At 37.7% G+C, this 19,678-nt stretch overlaps 1 protein-coding gene across 1 annotated transcript in view; it reads right to left on the bottom strand.

Moving 5' to 3' along the window:
• Positions 1-19,678, bottom strand: part of PTPN12 (protein tyrosine phosphatase non-receptor type 12) — a 69,808-nt gene that overhangs the window by 34,210 nt on the left and 15,920 nt on the right. Inside the window, exons 2-3 of the mRNA XM_058022939.1 lie at positions 3,824-3,932; positions 659-735 (exon numbers count right to left, since the gene is read on the bottom strand). Of these exons, the coding sequence (XP_057878922.1) occupies positions 659-735; positions 3,824-3,932 (186 nt within the window). The remainder of the gene's footprint in view (positions 1-658; positions 736-3,823; positions 3,933-19,678) is intronic.

Here is a 19,678-nt window from a genome sequence, read left to right as displayed (position 1 = left end):
AGATTTTACCTGTTTCTGAAAAATAAATATTATGTAGATGCAGCATCAGAATAAAGCTACAAAGACAGCTAAAGATATTAAGACTTTGAAACAAAACTGTAACAGGCTTTTAGTCAAATTCTGACTTCTCTTTACAAATGCTGGATTAATTCCTGGCCATTGTTAGATTAAGAATGTTAGAATATTAATTCCTTTGCCACACTTCTTCCATGAACAGAGTGAAATGTACATTAACATACACAATTTGTCAAACACCTCATTTATAGTCCCTAAAAATGTCACCTGTTAAAACAACTGCATCTGAATTTTCCTACGATAAAAATCTCCAATGCACTTGCCCGTCACTTTAAAATTAAGTATTTTACATTAATTTTAATTTTACATTAAAATTAAGTGTTTTACATTATATTTTATAATATATTTTACAATATATTATAAAAATATATTTTACATTATATTTCCACTTAGGAGTAAAATCAAAGCTTTAAAGCTTTGTGTTATAAATGGCATCATGTTTGCAAATTTATTCAAGTCATAATAAAAGAATATCTTCCCTTACAGCTTTAAAGTCTTATGTTAGACTATAATATTAAAACTGCACTGACAAGAAAAAAAAGCTTAAAAAGAACAGAAGAACTGTTAAACCAGTAGCACATACCTTAATAAAGTTTGCATTGATGTAATCTGAATCTTGTGGAGGAGTTTTTAAGGTCAGTTTAACTCTGCTGTGATCAACTAAAAACAAACCAGACCAAAAAAAATTTTTGAACAAGGATTACAACACATGAAAATCAATACAGAATAGTAAATATAATATATACAGTAAAAAATATAATATATATAGTTCATTAAAGAACATTTTCCAAAGGTGAGTCACACAAGCAAGTCAATACATTTGAATCATGTAAAAATGTAAACCAGCTCAGGTAGTGAGTGACAAGCAGAGCAGCTCCTACTGCTCTGAGCCTCTGATGCTCAAGCTCACAGGGTATCACCTCCTGGAATTCCAAAAGCAATTCATCACAAAGAGGCAAAACACAATTAATCAGAAGCCATCAAAAGTGCAGTTACACAGCATTGACAGAGATCCCAGTGGTCAGAATTAAGACACACTTAGGGAAAGCAGAAAGCACAAACACCAGTGCGCAGTTAAGCAGCTGGCAGCTCTCAAATCTCTGCCAAGGAGGATTCCATCAGCTATCATAGCAGGAAGCAGGACCAGGGTTTACTGCTCAGGCACAGAATATCTCCTATACTCCCCAAATCCTGGGCTAGGCTCCTTGCTGGAGCACTTCTGAACCAGAAAACAGCAGATTCCTTCATTTAGGGGGTTTGGGACATGTCAAGTTTCTGCCTCAAACATTACTGACTGTCTCAGAGAAAGCTTCTGATAAAAGCAGCAGCTCTGGAGATCAAAATCCTCAGCAATATAAAAATAACCTTATTATTTGTTGACAGAATAAACAAAACATTTTGTTATTTTTTTGGCCTTAAAAAAATTGCATATTTAATACAACAACTTGATTGTAAAAATGGTGTAGGTGGTTGCTAGGTTTGCCAGTCCTTCCAGCTCTTGCTGATAACAACACTTATTAGCTACAATATAAAAATTGTTCAGACTATCTTTACACTAGAGGTTCTTTTAGTTGAAAATCCATATCAAAAAGGAAATTATATTTAAATGGGGCAACAGAAGTATCTGTAGAAACAGCAGCTGCTCAAGCAATTTGTTACTTTTTGCTCTCGGGGTCAGTTCCTCAACCACAGAACAGCTGCTAAACCTTTGATTAGACCTAAATTCAAGAAAAGACTAAGAACAAATATATTTCAAAAGAGAAAATACAGTTGGGTTTTTGTTTTGTCAAAACATCACTGATAATAAAACAAGGAATCATGCCTAGAAGAAGTAAATGCTAAGAATTATTTCTATACAGAAAGCTCTCCCAAAAAGCTTGCAAAATTGTGAAATTTTTCTGCCAGAATACCCATAACATGCAAAAAAATCTGTTACCATGTAATGCTTCTTGAAAAAGCACAAGTGTAAATTAGGAGACTTTTGGATCACAAATCTAAAGACAACACTCTCATATAAAGGCCTAGAAAAACCCTTAAAACACATTGCACTGTTACACACTGACACAAACACTGTAAAAGCAAGAACATTCTCTAAGCATGAAATGGTGTCATGGACTTTATACTAAAAACTGCTTTTCAGTGGCAGAACAGACTAATTAAAGAAGCAGGCTAATGAGGGATCCTATCTTAGCACAGTAGATCCAAAATTCTGGAGCAGTTTCCAAATGCCAACATCACCATCCTGTCTCTGTGTGCCACAACTCATCTGTTACAGAGCTTAAGGTCTGGAATAGAATTTCCCCCAAAAAATCCACTGCAGTTCTCAGCTTCTGTAGATGAAGTGCTTGGATGTTGTTATATATTGTTATAAAGGCTCAGCTCACAATAACTAATTGGTTCCTCAGGGGACCAGTGAACACCATGTTGCATTTAGCTACCATTCAGGATGGCTCAGTAAACTGTAAGGGGAACAAGCATCCTACTGTGAAGCCAGTGTTGAGTTGGTGCTGAGGTACTGATCTCTCTGGTAACAATTTCTGATAAATACTAATCTCTGATTAAGTTATAAATGTATATAATTTCCTGGATTTACAAGAGATAGACATGGGTACTTTGCCTTTCTCCTGCTTCTCATTTCAAGCTGGTCTCCCATCACTTCATTGCTGGAGACTTTGCGTGTTTGAGACATTGACTTAAACTGAAAATACATCTTCAGTTTTCCTCAATATGTTTGAGGAAACTTTAAAGTTCACTCATTTCCCCACTGTGGGCTTTATTCCCTCCCAGATCCAGTGGCTCAGGTTTTATTTCCACAGGAATAAAACCACTGTCTCACCAGTTCAGCCTGGCTGCCACCAAGATTTCTCTGTATTGTTCACAATCTACCAAAATGCCAGGACACTGTTAACAAGATGACAATAACAACTTCCTCTCTCTTTTTCACTCTACCTACTAAACATTTCCTCCCAACTAATAAGCAAAGTAAAGTGTACCTGTTGCTGACCTTCTGGGACAAGAGGAGTGGCATTTGTCAGAAGACTGCCCTTTAATCTCACTGTCAGCTGTTCAGATCCAGAGGCACGGTGAGCTGTGCCTCAGGAGCTACACAAACTGAGGATGTAACAGACAATCTTGTATTTCAGATCACTGATCTGTAATATCCACACGGTGGTGGGTTTAAAATCTAAATTGTGCTCTGACTTTTGCTTTCTGTGTCCACACATTAAAAAGAATTTCATTTAGACTCTAGCAAAATAGAAACCAAAGCTAACCCAGCACTGAAAGTTTTTCAACACCATCTGCAGGATACAAACAGGCAAAAAAGACCTATTTTACATAAAACAGGTTCATTAAGCCTCCTTAGAATTTCACCTAGAGTATATGCTGACATTTGCTTGTTTTCTACAATGAATAACATGTTCCTAAGCAAAACATACATTTAAGTATCTAGTAAAGTTCTCAGCTACTCTGAGCTAAAATAAAAGTGTCAGCTCGATACAGCTTCAGAACCAGAACACCTTTATCTTTGGGTGATATCTCTCCTGATAAAATATAAGAACATTCAGTCACTTTGCCTTCCAAGGTAAAAATAAAAATAAAAACATCTTTCAGCAAATTATCTCTAATTTTGCCTTTCAGTAATAACTAAAAAGTAAAATTTTTAGTTTTAGTTATTAGTAAAGTAAAAATACATGGAGAATAACAAGTCCATTCCTTTGTCCTCTATCAACATGTAAATCAGACTTACATGGTAATATATCCTTGTATCTATTCTTTTTAACATTTTCTTCTTTTTCTCCAGTGGCTGTTGGGTAGATCTTCTCTGTTCTGTATTTTGTTGATAATCTTCTTAACCTCTGGAATAAAAGATTTAAATTGTTAAATTTCCAAGCCTCAAGAGAAACAGCACAAGGGATTAGTTTCATTGACGAAAACGATCACTTGGAAAAAAAAAAATCTCTTCTCTCCTTTTATGATATTCACTACAATGAAGTTTAAATACCTTTAGTTTAGTATTTTACTTTAGTACTTTACTTTAGTACTTTTAGCACATCAACAGGTAGCACATACCCAGGTTGATGCCAGCTCTATGCATGAGACATGGAATTTTGGAAAAGCCACTAGAGCACCAGCATGAACTATGGCCATATTTTACTTGGACAATACATTGCCCTGTTGAGTAACAATTTAATTAAGAATACCAGTGAGAACCAGAAATATATCAGGGTACCTGGAGGAAGAGCACAGCATGGGCTGGCTCAGGAACAGCTGGTGCTTGGCTCTGAGGCACCAAGCTTCCAGCACTGACAACTGAACAGAAAGCAAAATCTTACTTTTAACCAGTGCCAACTCCTAACACCCAGCTCCTGTGGAGATTCAAGCTCAAAGAAAGAAGGTCCCTGTCTCTCAGGCACAAGCTATTCACAATTAAGATGAGTGACAGGAGGTCTGCTCTATTCACAACTTTCCCCCTCCATCTATTTCAAATCCTAGAAGTGTGAGAGAGTCAAAATCTCTAATAATAAAAACCAGTCCCTGCCTTCCAGTAATCTAGGAAATAAAAAGAGCAATACAGCTTTTATCATTCCAAACAAGTTAGGCCTTTGCAACCTTAAAACTGAGGAGTAAAAGTTCTCATTGAAAAAAATAAATACAAGAGGAGCCAGCAGTGCTTGTTGTGTAGACATTCAGATTTAAAAAGAACACCAAAAAACGAAGAAATTTAACTCTGTTGGTTGCAAAGCCAGCCACTCTATCAACACTGACATGGTGGTGCTGCATAAGACTGCCAAAAGGAAGATTGAAAGTAGCTCCAAACAAATTTAGCATCTCCAGTGGAGGATGTTCTGCCCAGGTAGGACAGACACTCTTCATGTTTCCCTCCCTCTATATTCAATTCATCACTGTACACCTGAAGACTCAAAACATTCGTGATTTGTGCTCTTTTGGGGAAGGGGGACAGTGGGAGAGGATTTTTGCCAGTTAAAAATGTAAATCTTGTTTGTCACTGACTATGCCAACAACCTACAGGCAGGAAGGCCTGTAGATGATCTGTCTGTAAGCCAGCTTTAGTAGCTTTAGAACAATTCAAGAAGAAAACACCTGGGACACTCACTGCACATTTTAATTAACAAAATGTTTTCACAACTCAAGTCCTTCAATAATTCCTCCTAATTTATTATGCAACTGAGGTGACTAATTACCCATATTAGGTCCAAAATTGTCCTAGCCCACTCTCAACTTTAATAAAATCACATAAAACTTACCATCTCTCTTACAGAGAGAAAAACATTTTCATGAAATTTATATGGATATAGCAAAAAAAAAAATCAAATTACCTATGCACATGTGGATAAAACCTGTCATTAATTTAATTGAATACACATCTAATAAACCAGAAAAGTGACATTTGCAGAGCAAAAATAAATGGCAAAGAAAAAAAAAGGCAAATCAAGAAGCACCAGTTTTCAATTTTTTTTCTCTTCTGCAAGGACTTAATCACAGATTCAATCACTGAACACTAAAAAGAGCACCAGAAATAGCCTGCAACTCCTTTTTTTTTTTTTTGAATGAATGAATGAAATGAATTTTCTTAAGAAATCTGCAATATTAACCAATGGAGCAAAACAATAAAAATCTGGAGATGTGGTAGTGTCTGACCACACAGTGACCAAGCTGCTAAATATTTAACCTCAAAGTATTGTGAGAGTGAGGTACAGGAAGATTCAATTCTTAAAAAGACACAAACAGTTCCTGAAGCCCTCATGGCAGACTACACTCATCTTTGCAACACTAAAAATAAATTCACAGCATAACCTGAACACAGCAGGCAGAGAAAGCTGGTTTCTCACACATAACACACAAAGAATGCCACTGCATGTAGGAGACTGCCCTACATAACACTGACCTTTCCTAAGTCAAAAAATATCACTTGTGCTAAGACTGAGCACACCCAGGAGTCTAGAAAAAGCCCAATGAATGCACATAATTTGGCTAAACCAGCTATGAGCTGCAAGGCTGAGAAAAACTTTGAAATAGGCTATGAATCTCCAATTAACAGGGGAAAAAACCCAAAGACCAACAATGATACTTTCCAAGCACAGTCATTAATATGGTATTGTGCATTGTTCCAACATGGTTGTGAGTCCTACAGGGTTTTCCCCTCCATCTTTCTGATTATTATAGGGCAAATGCCATGATTCTGCTTAAAAGAAGTTTACAGAAAAAGTACATCTAGAAACCATGACTAAAAGCAGAAGTTATTTTACCTGAGAAAGAACACACTCAAGGAAGTCAGGTTAGGTATCAAAAAGTAGGAAGATGATCCTTCTTGGGTAAGCCCATTTTAAAAGCACACAAGAAAAAAAGGCATGCACTTCCACCAACACAATTTGGACAAACTCTAAGCCAGAAAGGTTTGAGTGACTACTACCAACTTTCATTTTCTAGAAAACAATGCTATGAGAGAATCCAGCAGATCCTTCTTCCCTACATGATTCAATCTCCCCTGCTCTGCAGTTTGCTAAACAGATCAGAAAGTAGGATTAGCTTAGCTCAGCTCCAAGGCAAAACCTGAAAATGAAATACAGGTTGATTTTAGCACACATCTGTTCCTAAAACACTTCAGGATCCATGCTTTTAATGCAGGTTTGCCACTTGCTCTGTGACATAGGTAATAGAAGATACCTAAGTACAGTCCTGAGAGCAACCAAAACAAGTAAGGAGCATTCTTTACAATTTATAGTCGTATCTGCTACATAGAATAACACCTATTTCATGCTTTGGAAGAGGAAGAATTGACTAAAGAATAAGGAAAGAATTTTTAAAACTGAGCTTTGAACAGACTACCAGAGGAATGGAAAAGAGCCAGACTCAGCAGAGCATTCTGCCCTACATGCAATAGAAAATTCCTGCAGAAGGCTATTGCAGTGTGTGCTGACAGCCTGCTGTGGGATGCAAAGGATCCAGGGCTGCCTAGGTTACAGCCCAGAGTGACCAGGAGGAGGAGAATGTACTCAGTAGCAGAATGGGGGTAATGACAGGGCAGGAGAGAAAAGAATTCTGTTCAGACTACACTAAGCTGACAGGACAGGCAGCAAGATCCGTCTCAGCCCAGTTTCAAGCTAATTCTCAATAAACAACTCTCTAGAGTATAAGGCAAAACTCATTTGGGTTAAGTCAGCCAACTGCCCAAATGCTTCCCTGAAGACACTTGGGCACCAAAATGCTTCCATGAAGATACAAGAGCAGGGACATGGCAGGTCCAGCCTGGTGTCCCTGCAGACAACCCTGGGCGCCTCTGTGACACCCCCTGCTCTGTGGGGCTGCTGTCCTGGTACCACGGAAATCCTCACTGGCATGTCCTTTCAAGAACAAACAAAATGCTCAAAGACAAGCATGATGAGCCAGAAATATGCACTTAAAGAGCTGCATTCACAAGGCCTTTAGTTCCAGTCATTAGCAAAGCTCAATTTTAATTCTGCTTATTCATTGTGTGACAGAAGTGGTTTGTGGGGTGCTGACAAACACCACATGTGACAGTGAGGAGATGAGTCTTTGAAACAATTTAAGTTTCAGAAACACAATTCCAACTTCTACAGTGGTTTTACAATCTGTACTACAAATCTATTTCAGTTTTTACAAAAAGACAAACCAGCTTTTCAAGATCAACTTGTGTAATCCTACCATATTAAGAAGAACTTTGTCCAATCAGTTCAGGAAATACAGATCTTTGACTTTCATTGTCAGTTCATTTATTTATTTAACACTTTAGAAAGCCTTTAAAGACACAATGCCTAATATCATAGAAGTGCTGTTTGTGGATTAAAGAAAGCATTTATAAAGCCTACTGAAATTTAAAGAACTCACTTCAGAAGCATAAGCTTTATTTAAGATATAAAAGTTCCTCTGACTCCTTTCTGGGCTTCTTTTCAAGGAGAACAAGACAAATATTTCACCAGAGTTTCTTATCTCAAGTCTTCAAACTGCCTCCCAAGCCTTGTCAGACATTTCTAATTGGCAAAACAAGTGATAACAGAACAGAGATGTTCTCTTGCCTCTCCTTTCTGACCATTCCTGAGGAGCAGGACATACCAGAGTGCCAGAACTGAGGTGCTGCAGTGTCCCACAACACCCACTTGCCATGTGACAACAGGCCATAGAACCAGGCTCAGGAAGCTCCACACAGCCAGATGTGGCAGTGGTCTCCTGACATTGTGCCAATCACACAGGAACATATTTTGTTCTGCAAAATTTGCCAAAGTGCATTAAGAAATACTCAAAGAAACAAGAAATTAAAGAAAAGCTTCCATTAAAATTACCTTAAAAATCAGAGCATAAAAGAAGATGCTAGGAAACACTTAAAAATGTTGTATAAATGCACTCATTTCATTAAATAAGACAGCTGTCTCTATCATAAGGTGGGCATTGCATTTTTCTTACTAACAGGAAGGGAAGAAAAAAACAAGAATTATGTGCAACTCTGGTCTCATTCAAATAATTTAGATAAAGCTCACCAGGGCAGAGTACATTCCCTAGTACTTATACAGTGAAAAAAATGTACCTGTATGGAGCAATGTGAACTAAATTACCACAAAAATTTCAAAATTACTATCTTCTGGTTATCTGTAGTCAGATAACTCAGGTTTCAGGTTCTGTACCTATGAATGAAAAAATGCCAAACATGCCTTTGGCAACAGAGTTCATTGCAGACTTTGGTGTCAGTGCTCAAATGGGGCTCTGACTCCCTAAAACTGCTTTGCTTCCAGAATATTTCAAGTTCAATGCCTTGCAAATCCAGCTGGAGTTTTCCTATACCACCTCTCATCAGTGAGGTGAGAAACACCAAGGAAACACCAAGACCAGCTGATGGTGGTAAACGCAGGTGGAGAATGGACTATTCAGGACAGCAGCTCCAAGTTGCAATAACAAAGAATAAATGAACACAGTGAACACCACTTTGTCTTAGGAGTACTTGTAAAATAGCATACACTTGTGAGCCATGTCAATATTTCCCCCTTGGTTCCTGTCAGCTTTCAAACAGCAATTGTTTGCAAGAGTTCCTAGCCCTCATGAAGGAGGGAAAAAGCCTTCCCAAACACTAGCCAAACATAAACACTGAAAGGAGAATGATTTGGTTTTATAAAACTTCACTGTATCTTAACATTCACCAATGGCTTTGGCTGCAAAAAAACCAGGCTAGCACTGGACCTACCTCTGAAACAAAGCCCTGGAGGGAGATTGCAGGCTCAGCTGATAGAAGGAGAAGTTTTCACTGCCTTGGCACTCTCTTCTGGCAGCACCAACTAACCCTGGAGCTCCAGGTGCTCCAAGGGAATCTCTGCTGAAGTGATTAACACACACGCCTGGTAACTACCCTCCCTTGGGAGCTCTGTCCTCAACATTTCATAGCAGGACTCTGATGAGCCCAACAACCCCCACGGCATTCCAGGAAGCTTGTGGGAACCACATAGAGGAAAAATCCCTCCAAAATTACCCAGACAGCTAAAAACAGCATTATTTCAGTATTAGATTGTATAGTGTGTTCTATGCAGGTGTTGGACTTCAGTGAACCTTGTGAGTCCCTTCCAACTCAGGACATTTAATGATTTTACATTATCTTAACTCTGCTATTTTCTCAGGAAAGAGGTGCATTCATGTTACTACACTAATTGGAGATTTCTATCCCATAAAGAAGTATCAGCCAATGGAGACAATGCTGGTAGATCCTCATGCAGAGAAGGCAAAATGATAATCCTGCAAGCAGCCTGTTAAGGCACACATCCCACTGTCTCTGGTATCACATTAAAACCAGAATCAGGTAGGAAACTCCAACCAGCAGAATTACTCTCCAGAATTAGCTACTGTCAGAGTAAAACCAACATTTCCTATCTTTCCAAAGCTATATTTTCCCCAAGAAAAATGTTAGAGTTGGACACATCTCCCACACTACCAATAAAGACAGCTTTACACAGACACTATCAAAATGTGGGATGACTGCTTCAAGTCTCCTTCCCTTTCCCTCATTTCTAAATGAAATATAAAATTTATAAATTAAGTTTTATAATTAATATAAAACTATATTTATATTAGACTAGGATTAACATGCAAATAAAGTAGCAGTACTATCAATCACAGTTAGTTTATGTTCAGCATTATAGTTAAGCCACACACCTACTGCCCATTTTCCAGGGTTGGAGAAGACTAAGTAGATCTGCGGTTTGGCAACCAGCAAGGAAATAATTGAGCAAAACAGAACATTAAATTACTAAAGCATATTCTGGTTTTAGCTAGCAGGTTGCTAATGTATGTTCTGAGGTATTTTAGAAAGTCCTGCAGCACACTCATTAAGAATTGAGATTATAATTTCCCATCTCTGAACCATACTGCTTCCCCAGCACACTCACATTATTGCAGTGAATACTGTGAACATATTACAAGAAGTGAAAATGCGCTGGACAATGAAACAGTAGCAGTTCTTTATGGATGATGAGTGAAAGAGCATGAAAATTTTCTATTAGTATGAAAGCACACAATTAGAATTGACTGCTTTGGACTCAAGTCTAGGAAATACCTTGATACAAAACCAGAAAAGATTAATATTAGCACACACTACAACTAAGAGGCTTCTTAAGTGTTAGAGTAATTTCAGAACAATTGTTGATAATTCAAAACAGAAATAAGCGTCAAATTTTTTTTGCAACAAGATGACTTTTTGTCTTCACAATATAAACTCAAACAGTCTATGGAAGCAAAGCAGTTGAGAAACAAAGAAATAACACCCATAAGCCAGGGAATCCCTTTGTTTAAAATAATAATTTCCAAATTACTGGATTATTTTCCTGTTATTCCTTCAGTATTAGGCTTTATGCATGCTGGAAGCACAGGCATATTAAAAGTATCACATTTAATCTTTATTAATGTGACAGGAACTGGTTATAGGTCTAGGTAAACTTCTTTTCAAGAGTCACTCTGAGTTATCCAGGAGAGGTTGCCACACAGAAAGTCCACTCCATCTTTACAGTCTATCCCAGACTCTGATGCTGAAGTAAATCAAATTTTGGCATCCTGGATGTGACACTACTCTGTGAGCACAACATTGAGTGCAACATTTGAGTGAAAACTTTTATGGACCATGTCCTTCACCCAAAATAGAGATGAAGCAGATATTTGTCCTCCTCTCTGTTACACACACCAGATTTACTTCAAAACCCAGCAGCTCTGATGTAACAGGAACAGATACCAAAGTAACAACGTCCCAGGACCAACCCTTGGAAACCTAGAAGGAAGTATCTAAAGTTGAGTTGAGACTTTTTCCACAAAGAAACACCCCATAGGCAAGAGGTTTTATTCCAGGTCAATCAGGCAGCTAAAGAGAACAAAAGCCATATTTTTCATGGTCACAGGAGGGGCTGGACCAGTCACTATTTGTGACAGCTTTGTGGCTCTTCAGCTTCAGTGCTTGTGTCTCAACCAACACAGCATCCTGAAACACTCAAAAGCACCCTGCGAGAAGCATTCACAGGAAAACCTGCACAGCAAATACACGAGGTACAATTCATACCAACAAACAGCATGAGGCTCTAAGTACTAGCTTCTATCATTGAAGAATATTGGGAGTTTTTAACCATATAAATTCTCCCTGAAATATTTCATCATCTATCACCACCTATTACTCCCCACAGTCTTTACCATTCCCTTGCCTGTGACTTCATAGTATGTGGCATGAAGCATTAAGATCCATGAAGAATGTATCTTGCTTTTGTTTCTGCTCAGCACCAAAGAAAAGGGGGGGAACCAACCCAAATTCTCCTCCCTCTTCCTTCACAAGATGCAAAACCCTTCCTCTTTTCCCACGCCTTGGAACACATTTCCTTGAGGTCAGTGTTTGTTTTCCAAGCAATTCATACAAGGTGGGGAAAAAAAAAAAAAACAACAAAAAAACAGCACTGTGACTGAAACAGGAAACACTGAGCTTTCACTCCAACAGAAGTAAACTAGAATTTCCTACCTGCTAGTCCTCCACTACCAAAGCTGCCATAAATAAAGGCACAGGAGAATAGTCTTAGAGCCTTATAAAAACCTTGTTTAAGCCTTTTAATAAATCTGCACACACTCCCTCAAAAAAGGTCTGCCATAGCAGTTATGTCCTGCCTTCCCTAAAGAGTTTTAACAGCCATGTCTTGCAAATTTATCTGAAACACAGATCCTGCCCTGTAAGACTTCCACTGACAATGATTTTAAGCTGAAAAGCTGGAGCCTAAAAACTGCTCTGGGTAAAAAACAGAGCTGTTTGTGCACTCAAGAAACACTGTAACTGCAATCTAGTTCTGAGCCCAAATTACCTTACTGAAACATCTCTAGAGCTCAGAGGAGCTGCTCCTTTCAGTGACATCCTTTGGAAAACATCTGAATTGCTATTCAATGACACATGTTTAGTGTTTAATATACAATTCAAATAAAAATATGCCAATTTTGTCTTTCACCAGAAGTCTTAACTACTTTTTTTTTGAAGCAAGCTTGAACCTTGTAGACAAATATTTCACCAGAGTGAAATATTTTTTAATATTAATATTCACACAGTATTTTTAGAGACTTTCAGCAATTTAGGACCCCCACTATTCTGCAGATAAGACTAGGATACTGATAATACTGACAGTTATGCCAGTTCATGATTGGCAAATAAAACCGCCACTATTTAATAAATATTAAATAAAAACAAGAACAATTTTGACAAACACTGAATCAGTACTTCTTATGCAGCAACTCGTACACAGGGAATATATAAGGGATTGTGAAAAAAAGATAAGACATCAAACAGAAAATACATTTTTACTATCTGGAGAAAACACGTTTACAACTATTTTCACCCGTTCTTTGAGGCTGTGTTTGGAAGCCAAGGAATGTGCTAGCCATAAAGAGGCCATTTATGATAGAGTTCAATAGCATTTTAAGGGCTAGAAGGAAGCAGCCTCATTAAAGTCACAAACTTGTACTAAGATTTCAACTGTAATAACCCTAGCTAATGACCAGCACAATATTTACAGAGAGACAAAGTAATTTTGTGTTGTAATCATTTACATTTGCAGTATCTGTCAATTTTTGCCTAACAAATTTGTCCCCAACAATTCAGAAGCACACACCTTCCAAGCATAATTCTGGTCTCAAAAACAGACAGGAGAGGGAATCCAATGGCCAACAAAATTCCCATAATTCTGGCAGAAAGAGCTATAAAGCAACTATTGAAATCAAACCAAAGCAGTAAAGGCTAATACAGAAACAAGTAATTCATACAACCAGTTATTTCCATGCATGACTTTAGATTATTTCTCTCCATTAAAGTTCTTGTTTTAATGGCTGAACATTCAAGTAGAACTGCTAAGTGTTCAAATGCTTGAACAATATGAACTTTGCTATTTAATTTGTTTCTGCTGAATTCAAGGAAAGCTCCTTAAATCTTTTTCACTCATGCTATATTGTATGCAATTGTCTCCTACCAAAAAAACCACAGGTATTTGCACAGTATTACCATTAAGAGTACATATTGTGGTATTTATATAGTGTTACAAGTCAAGGAGAATGTTTCTTATTTGCCTCATATTTTGTTCAATAAGCACTTCAAGAAAAGGAAAAGGCTGTGCTTCTCCAACACAATTATTTGTTTGACATACCATTAACACTTTGAATTCCATGGTAACCTTAACCCAGGTATTCCCAGGCCATGCCAACCCAAAAGGAAACAGTTTTCTCTGTGGCAGGCCTGTATCTTGACAAGATACAAAGACAAGAATACCTCAGTGAAGTCACCAGAAAGCAAATGAAAGTGATCTTTTAATCAAACAGTTTGAAGTTTAACTTTAAAAATCATTAAGATTTTTGAGGAAATTTTTAGTTCTGAAGACTCACAAAAGCTTGTACCTAAAGGATAAAGTAAAAGACATTCATTGTACATCCTCTTAAAACCACTATACTCCTCATACTTCTACAATAAAGCCTTTATATATATTTTTTATTCTGTACATCAACACCTCAGTTCAAATTTTAAATTCTTTTCCAAATAGTTTGTAAGATGCCTTTTTTACATTTATAATGCAATCATTTCTGTAATTTTTATATTTTGAAGAGCAAGGAAAAAATTACCTCATATGAAGTATAGGCTCAATCACCTAAAGGTTTTTAAGTATTCCACAACTTAAATTTGCTACACAGCTAATGTGCAAAATACAGTCCCTTCCTGCCAAATTTCAACAAATAGAAAGTTCCTCAATTCAGCTGGTAAGAATGAATCTGGTTCAGACAAGGGCCTTGTCAGTCAAGCTGCTGATAAATTTAAAATAAACCTCAGCTGCCATTGCTTTGAAAAGATGAATATTTACAATCCAGAATGTACAAGTCGATAGTTTGTTTGGTAAACAATAGCACAGGGTTTTTATCTGATCCACAAACAACTTTATTCAACACCTCCAGGTTCTGGATGACAGATTTACTTCCAGGTATTTCAGAAACACACAGAAACACCTTCAGATCCCACCTCAAGATCTTTATCTATAATTCTCGTCTATGTGGAATATGTGACTCTGCTTCCTTTCTTGGAAAAGGAAACTGTTCCAATCTGAGCCTCAAATAAATATTTGATATGTTGCCAATTCAAAAGAAGAGTATGTGAATTTCTACAGGAATTCAGTCCAGACTAGTCTCTTTAGTTTGTTTTCACAAGGAAAACTTTATAAAAAAAAAAAAAAATCATCTGACTGAAGGGATTTCACAAGCAGAGTTTCTCAAAAGAACTTCCCAGACCAAGCAGGCATTTTCCTTCATGACCTCTCCAGCAAAGCAGTGCACACTAACAAACATCTGATGACAAACCAGAAGACAGTAAGAGATGAAGATGGGAATATAACATTAATCAAGTGAACCAATTTTCAGGGTAAAAGAAAAAAGAATAAACCTCAAAAGTGCCAAATAAAGTTGTAGGCTAGAAGTTATAATGAAGGAAACACAAATACATATCATAAATAACTAAGTAGCAACTCAAGAGTTATAGAAGTAACCAAGGGAAAAAGGCACAGAATAGTTACTGATAACCTGTATTCAGTAGTTAGTCCAGCATGCTGGTAAAGTACAGATGGGACAATACAAATTCTCAACAGACAACAAGACACAGAAAAAAAAAGTTTTTCTTAATTAACATAACAGGTTAGTTAAAGGTGTGATTCTTCTGTTTTGATGGACTATGTTTTTAATTTTCTTTGTGGTCTGAAATTAGTAAAACAAATTCAACTTGAAATTAATGAAATTTCCCTCTTAGGACAGAAGCATTCATAATCTACTATTGCTTGCATTGCCTAAATGCACACAAAAAGTGTTAATAGCTTTTACATTTGTTTCCTGGTAACTCATATAAAACATGAATTCTTTTTTATGGCAATGGTTTTGGTTGTGATAGTCTGGTTTAATTTGGAGATACTTTCAAAGTGACCAAATAATGCTAGCAAATATTAGCATCTTTCAGGGAAAAAAATAAATTTATGTTTACTCTGGATAAGGAAGCAATATTTTCCTTTTAAAAACAATCCCTGAACATTTAAGTCTAACACTCTCATCCTAAGAAATGTCAGGCTATACTTTCTATGACCCTTGTACCATGAAAGGGGCCTGAAAGACTTTTCTTTGATTTTAAATCCTAATTTAAGTTCCTTGAAATTGTCTCATTGTAACCACATTTACAAAGTTACCAGATGGTAAAGAAACCCAAACCCAGTCCATTACTGTTTAATGAGTACTAGTGCAGAATAGTTGAAACACTTGAGAGATGAAACAATAATCTGCAGCAATACTTAAGCATGACATCTCCTGCTGTCAAGCTTTAAGCAGTGTTTATTTTCTCTGATAAAGAAATGTGGATTTTATTACTTCAGAAACAAAATGTCTACTTTTGTCTTTAAAGAAATACAAACATTTTGATGAATATTTTCAATAAGTTGGATTTCTAAGCACTGTTCTCTGCTTAGGAACATTCCTGGAAAATCTGTGGTTTTGTTAAATCTTCTGCTACTTGGTTCCCAGTTATACTAACATGGACAAGCTGCAAGGCAGCTATTAGGCAAGTATTAGGCTTCAAGTTTCATAGAAAGAACAGGCACAGAACTGGAGGAAACTCAGAGGCACTGTGTGTGTCAGAGGTGAGAAGCTGGAACAGCTGCTGGGAGTTGGGGCTGTTCAGCCTGGAGAGGAGAAGGCTGCAAGGAGACCTTAGTGCAGCCAGCAGCAGGGATGGAGAGGGACATGTCCTGAGAGGGACATGTCCTGGTTCCAAGGACATGCAGCCACAGCACATGGGCAATGGATTCAAACTCAGAGGGCAGGTTTAGATAGAAGGTAATATATTTCCTCTTCCTTATATATTTTATATTTCTATAAGGAAGATATATCCCTTCCTAAGATGTTAGGAAGAAATGCTTTACTATGAGGGTGGTGAGACACTGGAACAGGTTGCCCATAGAAGCTGTGGGTGCCCCATCCTTGGAAGTGTTCAGGGCCAGGCTGGGGAGGATTTTGAGCAGGATGTCTCTGCCCATGGCAGGGCCATTGAATTAGATTATCTTTAAGATCCCATCCAATCCAAACCACTCAATGATTTTATGATCTACCTCTTGCTGTGCTCCAAAGATATCTTATGTTCTTCACAGGCCGGGAGGACAACTGCCAATGTTCTAACTTGAATAATTTTATTACAAACAACTGAGGCTCATATGCTGGTGACCTGAAGGAACAAAAAACCCCAAAACCCAACAACAAAACACAACTACTTTAACTGCACAGACATCTCTCCTTAAACTCCAGAAGTTACATAAAAATTGACTGGGCTCTGCTTTTTTTTCCTTTTTCCTAACAACCCCAAGGATCTAAATGAAAGAACAATTAAGTTTAAAAGAAAGACAGCCACTAAGCAGCTGGCTTAGCAGGAGAGCTGTCAGTGGATGGGTTCCACTGACAGCTCTCCTGCCCTGTGTCAGTGGAACCCATCCACTAGATGTCAGTGTCCTCCTGGGCAGAGGAAAACCTTGGATCCCAAAGGAAAGAGGGCAGCTGGCAGTCCCTGGTTATCAGGCCAGCTGTCCAGGAGGAAATTCTTACAAAGCATCCCTGGGCCACAGCAGGAGCAGCCACTAACAGCAGCATTTGTGGGTAAGAGACAGAACAAATATAGCACCAACACAAAGCTCAGCCAACAGAGTTGAGAACCTCATGAATAAGAACTCTTTTGTGAAACATTACTGACAGTTTTCAGGATGCTGAACATGAGTGTTAAAAAACCTGAAAGATAAAGTTATTTCTGTTTCCTACTTCTTTAAATACTCCAAAACACCAACCAGTGGTTTTGGACCAAAAAAAAAAGCAACCAAACCACAAGAATGGGTTCCACCTCTACTAAAATATGTCAGGCTTAAAGAAGCTTAGACTTGGAAGCAATAGTGTAAATTATTACAGCATAGTGTGAAATCCTCTGAGACAGGCATGAAACACCACACCCTAAATAAAGGGCAGAGCCAAAGTCAAAGTTCAGGCACATTAAGTGACTGCTGTCAGAAGAAATGGGTAGAACTTTCTATTCACCTGCACTACATCTAGATATCAAGGCAAACTAAGTTTTGAATAGAATATTTCATTTGGAAGAGACCTAAAATTATCATCTAGTCCAGCTGCTTGACCTCTTCTACAGTGTCCAAATTTAAGTCTAAAAGGAGAATACTGATATAAAAGGAATTTTGAACTTGACTGCAGGACTGTACTTGTAAACCAATGACAACCCTACACCTTCTGTTGGGCTGATGGGCAGGGGTATGGCAGAGGGGAAGCAGCATCATGCATTACAAAAGGAGACGGACAAACAAGGAAGGTGAGAGAAAACAAGCCATGTTTTTATGCTATATTTTAATGCACCCAGGATTGTAAGAAACCTATACAAGGAAATTATAAATTATCACTGTAGTGGTAGCACACACAAGAAACCTCCTGGTTCTGGAGGAGACTGGGAAGGCTATGAAGTTGAAAAAAAAAAAAAAAAAAAAAGAGATTTCTTTCTTTTTGAAGATACTGGATCAGTTTGCCAGACCATCTTTCAATCCCCCAGCAAGAAAAACACCTTGAAGCCAATCTGAACGAGCACAGGACCTGGCTAAAGACACATGCTGAAGAACCACTTATAGTTACTGCACACTTACATCTGTAATGCTTGCCAGACAGGAAAAGGCTAAAAAAAATTCACCACAACTTTTTCTCTTAGAGAAAAAAAAAAAAAAAAAAAGAAAAAGAAAATGGGGGAAGTTGAATGAAAGGAAATTATACAGAACCAAAAAAGTGAAACACAAGCAAGCAGTCCAGGGCCTGCTGAAACCTGCCAGGTATCAGTACCTGCCACTGTCCTGACCGGGGCTGGGCTCTGTGTCCTGTGCTCATCAACCTGCTGCTGCCATGGACACAGCCTGAGCTTCTACTCAGAATCTGCCACTGAGAAACACTGGGAGGATGGCTCCATTTCATTCCTGACATTCCCATAGTATCCTACAGTCACAATAAAGTATTAGACTAGGTGCATATTTGATTTGACACATGACACCATTTTAATACGATGAAGAACCTGAAAAGTATCCTAAAATTTATCTCATCTTCGTCCCTCATTACTAATATACCTATTGCACTATGTACACCAGACTGCATTGCACTCCCTGGAAAGGATTTTAAAAAAATCCAATTAATGTTATTATTTTCTCCCAACCACCACAACTGCAGTTATGATCACTTGAACTGTTCATTTTTTTCTAACCAAGTTATTTTTAAGTGACTGTCTGTCTTCTACTCATACTATTTGCCCATGAAGTCTACGACAATTTTACCCTTTTGCTCTTATGCTGCAAATCCAAAGAAATCTCAAGAAAATTGCCCTCAATACAGAAATAACTCCAGCTTTTATTTCCCATGTGCATGTATGCCCTACAATAACACTGTGCTTGCTAGTCCATCTCTTTCCAAGATAATTGTTTTGATAATCTTAATGAACAAGTAGTACTTGAGAACAGCAAAAAAAGGCAACCAGGGGAACATCCTGGCCAAATTCCAACCCTTCAGCACTTCCTGTAAGCCTTATTTAGATCATGTCTTCATCCACCTTGCTGACACTATTGGTTGGTCACACACATCTGTGGATTTATCTACTCATCTTCTTTCCCAATTATGAATATACCTATTGTACCATGTGTAGCAGATTCTAATTCCAACAGCACTAAAAAAACCCCAGACACCTCACACCTCCCCCTCAAAAAACTCAAAATGTTTAGAACATTTTGAGATCCTTTCCAGGCAGCATAAGACAATCCCATTCATATTATTCAATTGTACCAAACACCACAACTATTAATATTCAATATATTTAACTAATTTACTGTGTTCAAGTAACAAGCCCAACATCTCAGCACAAGCAGCCTTTACAAAGGAATACTCCTTTCATGGTTTATTGATTCTGATTTCATTATTATTAATTATGTACATAAATGTTTAGCTACCACCCAAACCCTGTGAATTACAAATGCTAAAGGGTTAGTGA

This window comes from Melospiza georgiana, chromosome 4, assembly GCF_028018845.1.
Source record: "Melospiza georgiana isolate bMelGeo1 chromosome 4, bMelGeo1.pri, whole genome shotgun sequence".
Taxonomy (NCBI): Eukaryota; Metazoa; Chordata; class Aves; order Passeriformes; family Passerellidae; genus Melospiza; species Melospiza georgiana.
This window is presented reverse-complemented; position numbering and strand designations above follow the sequence as displayed.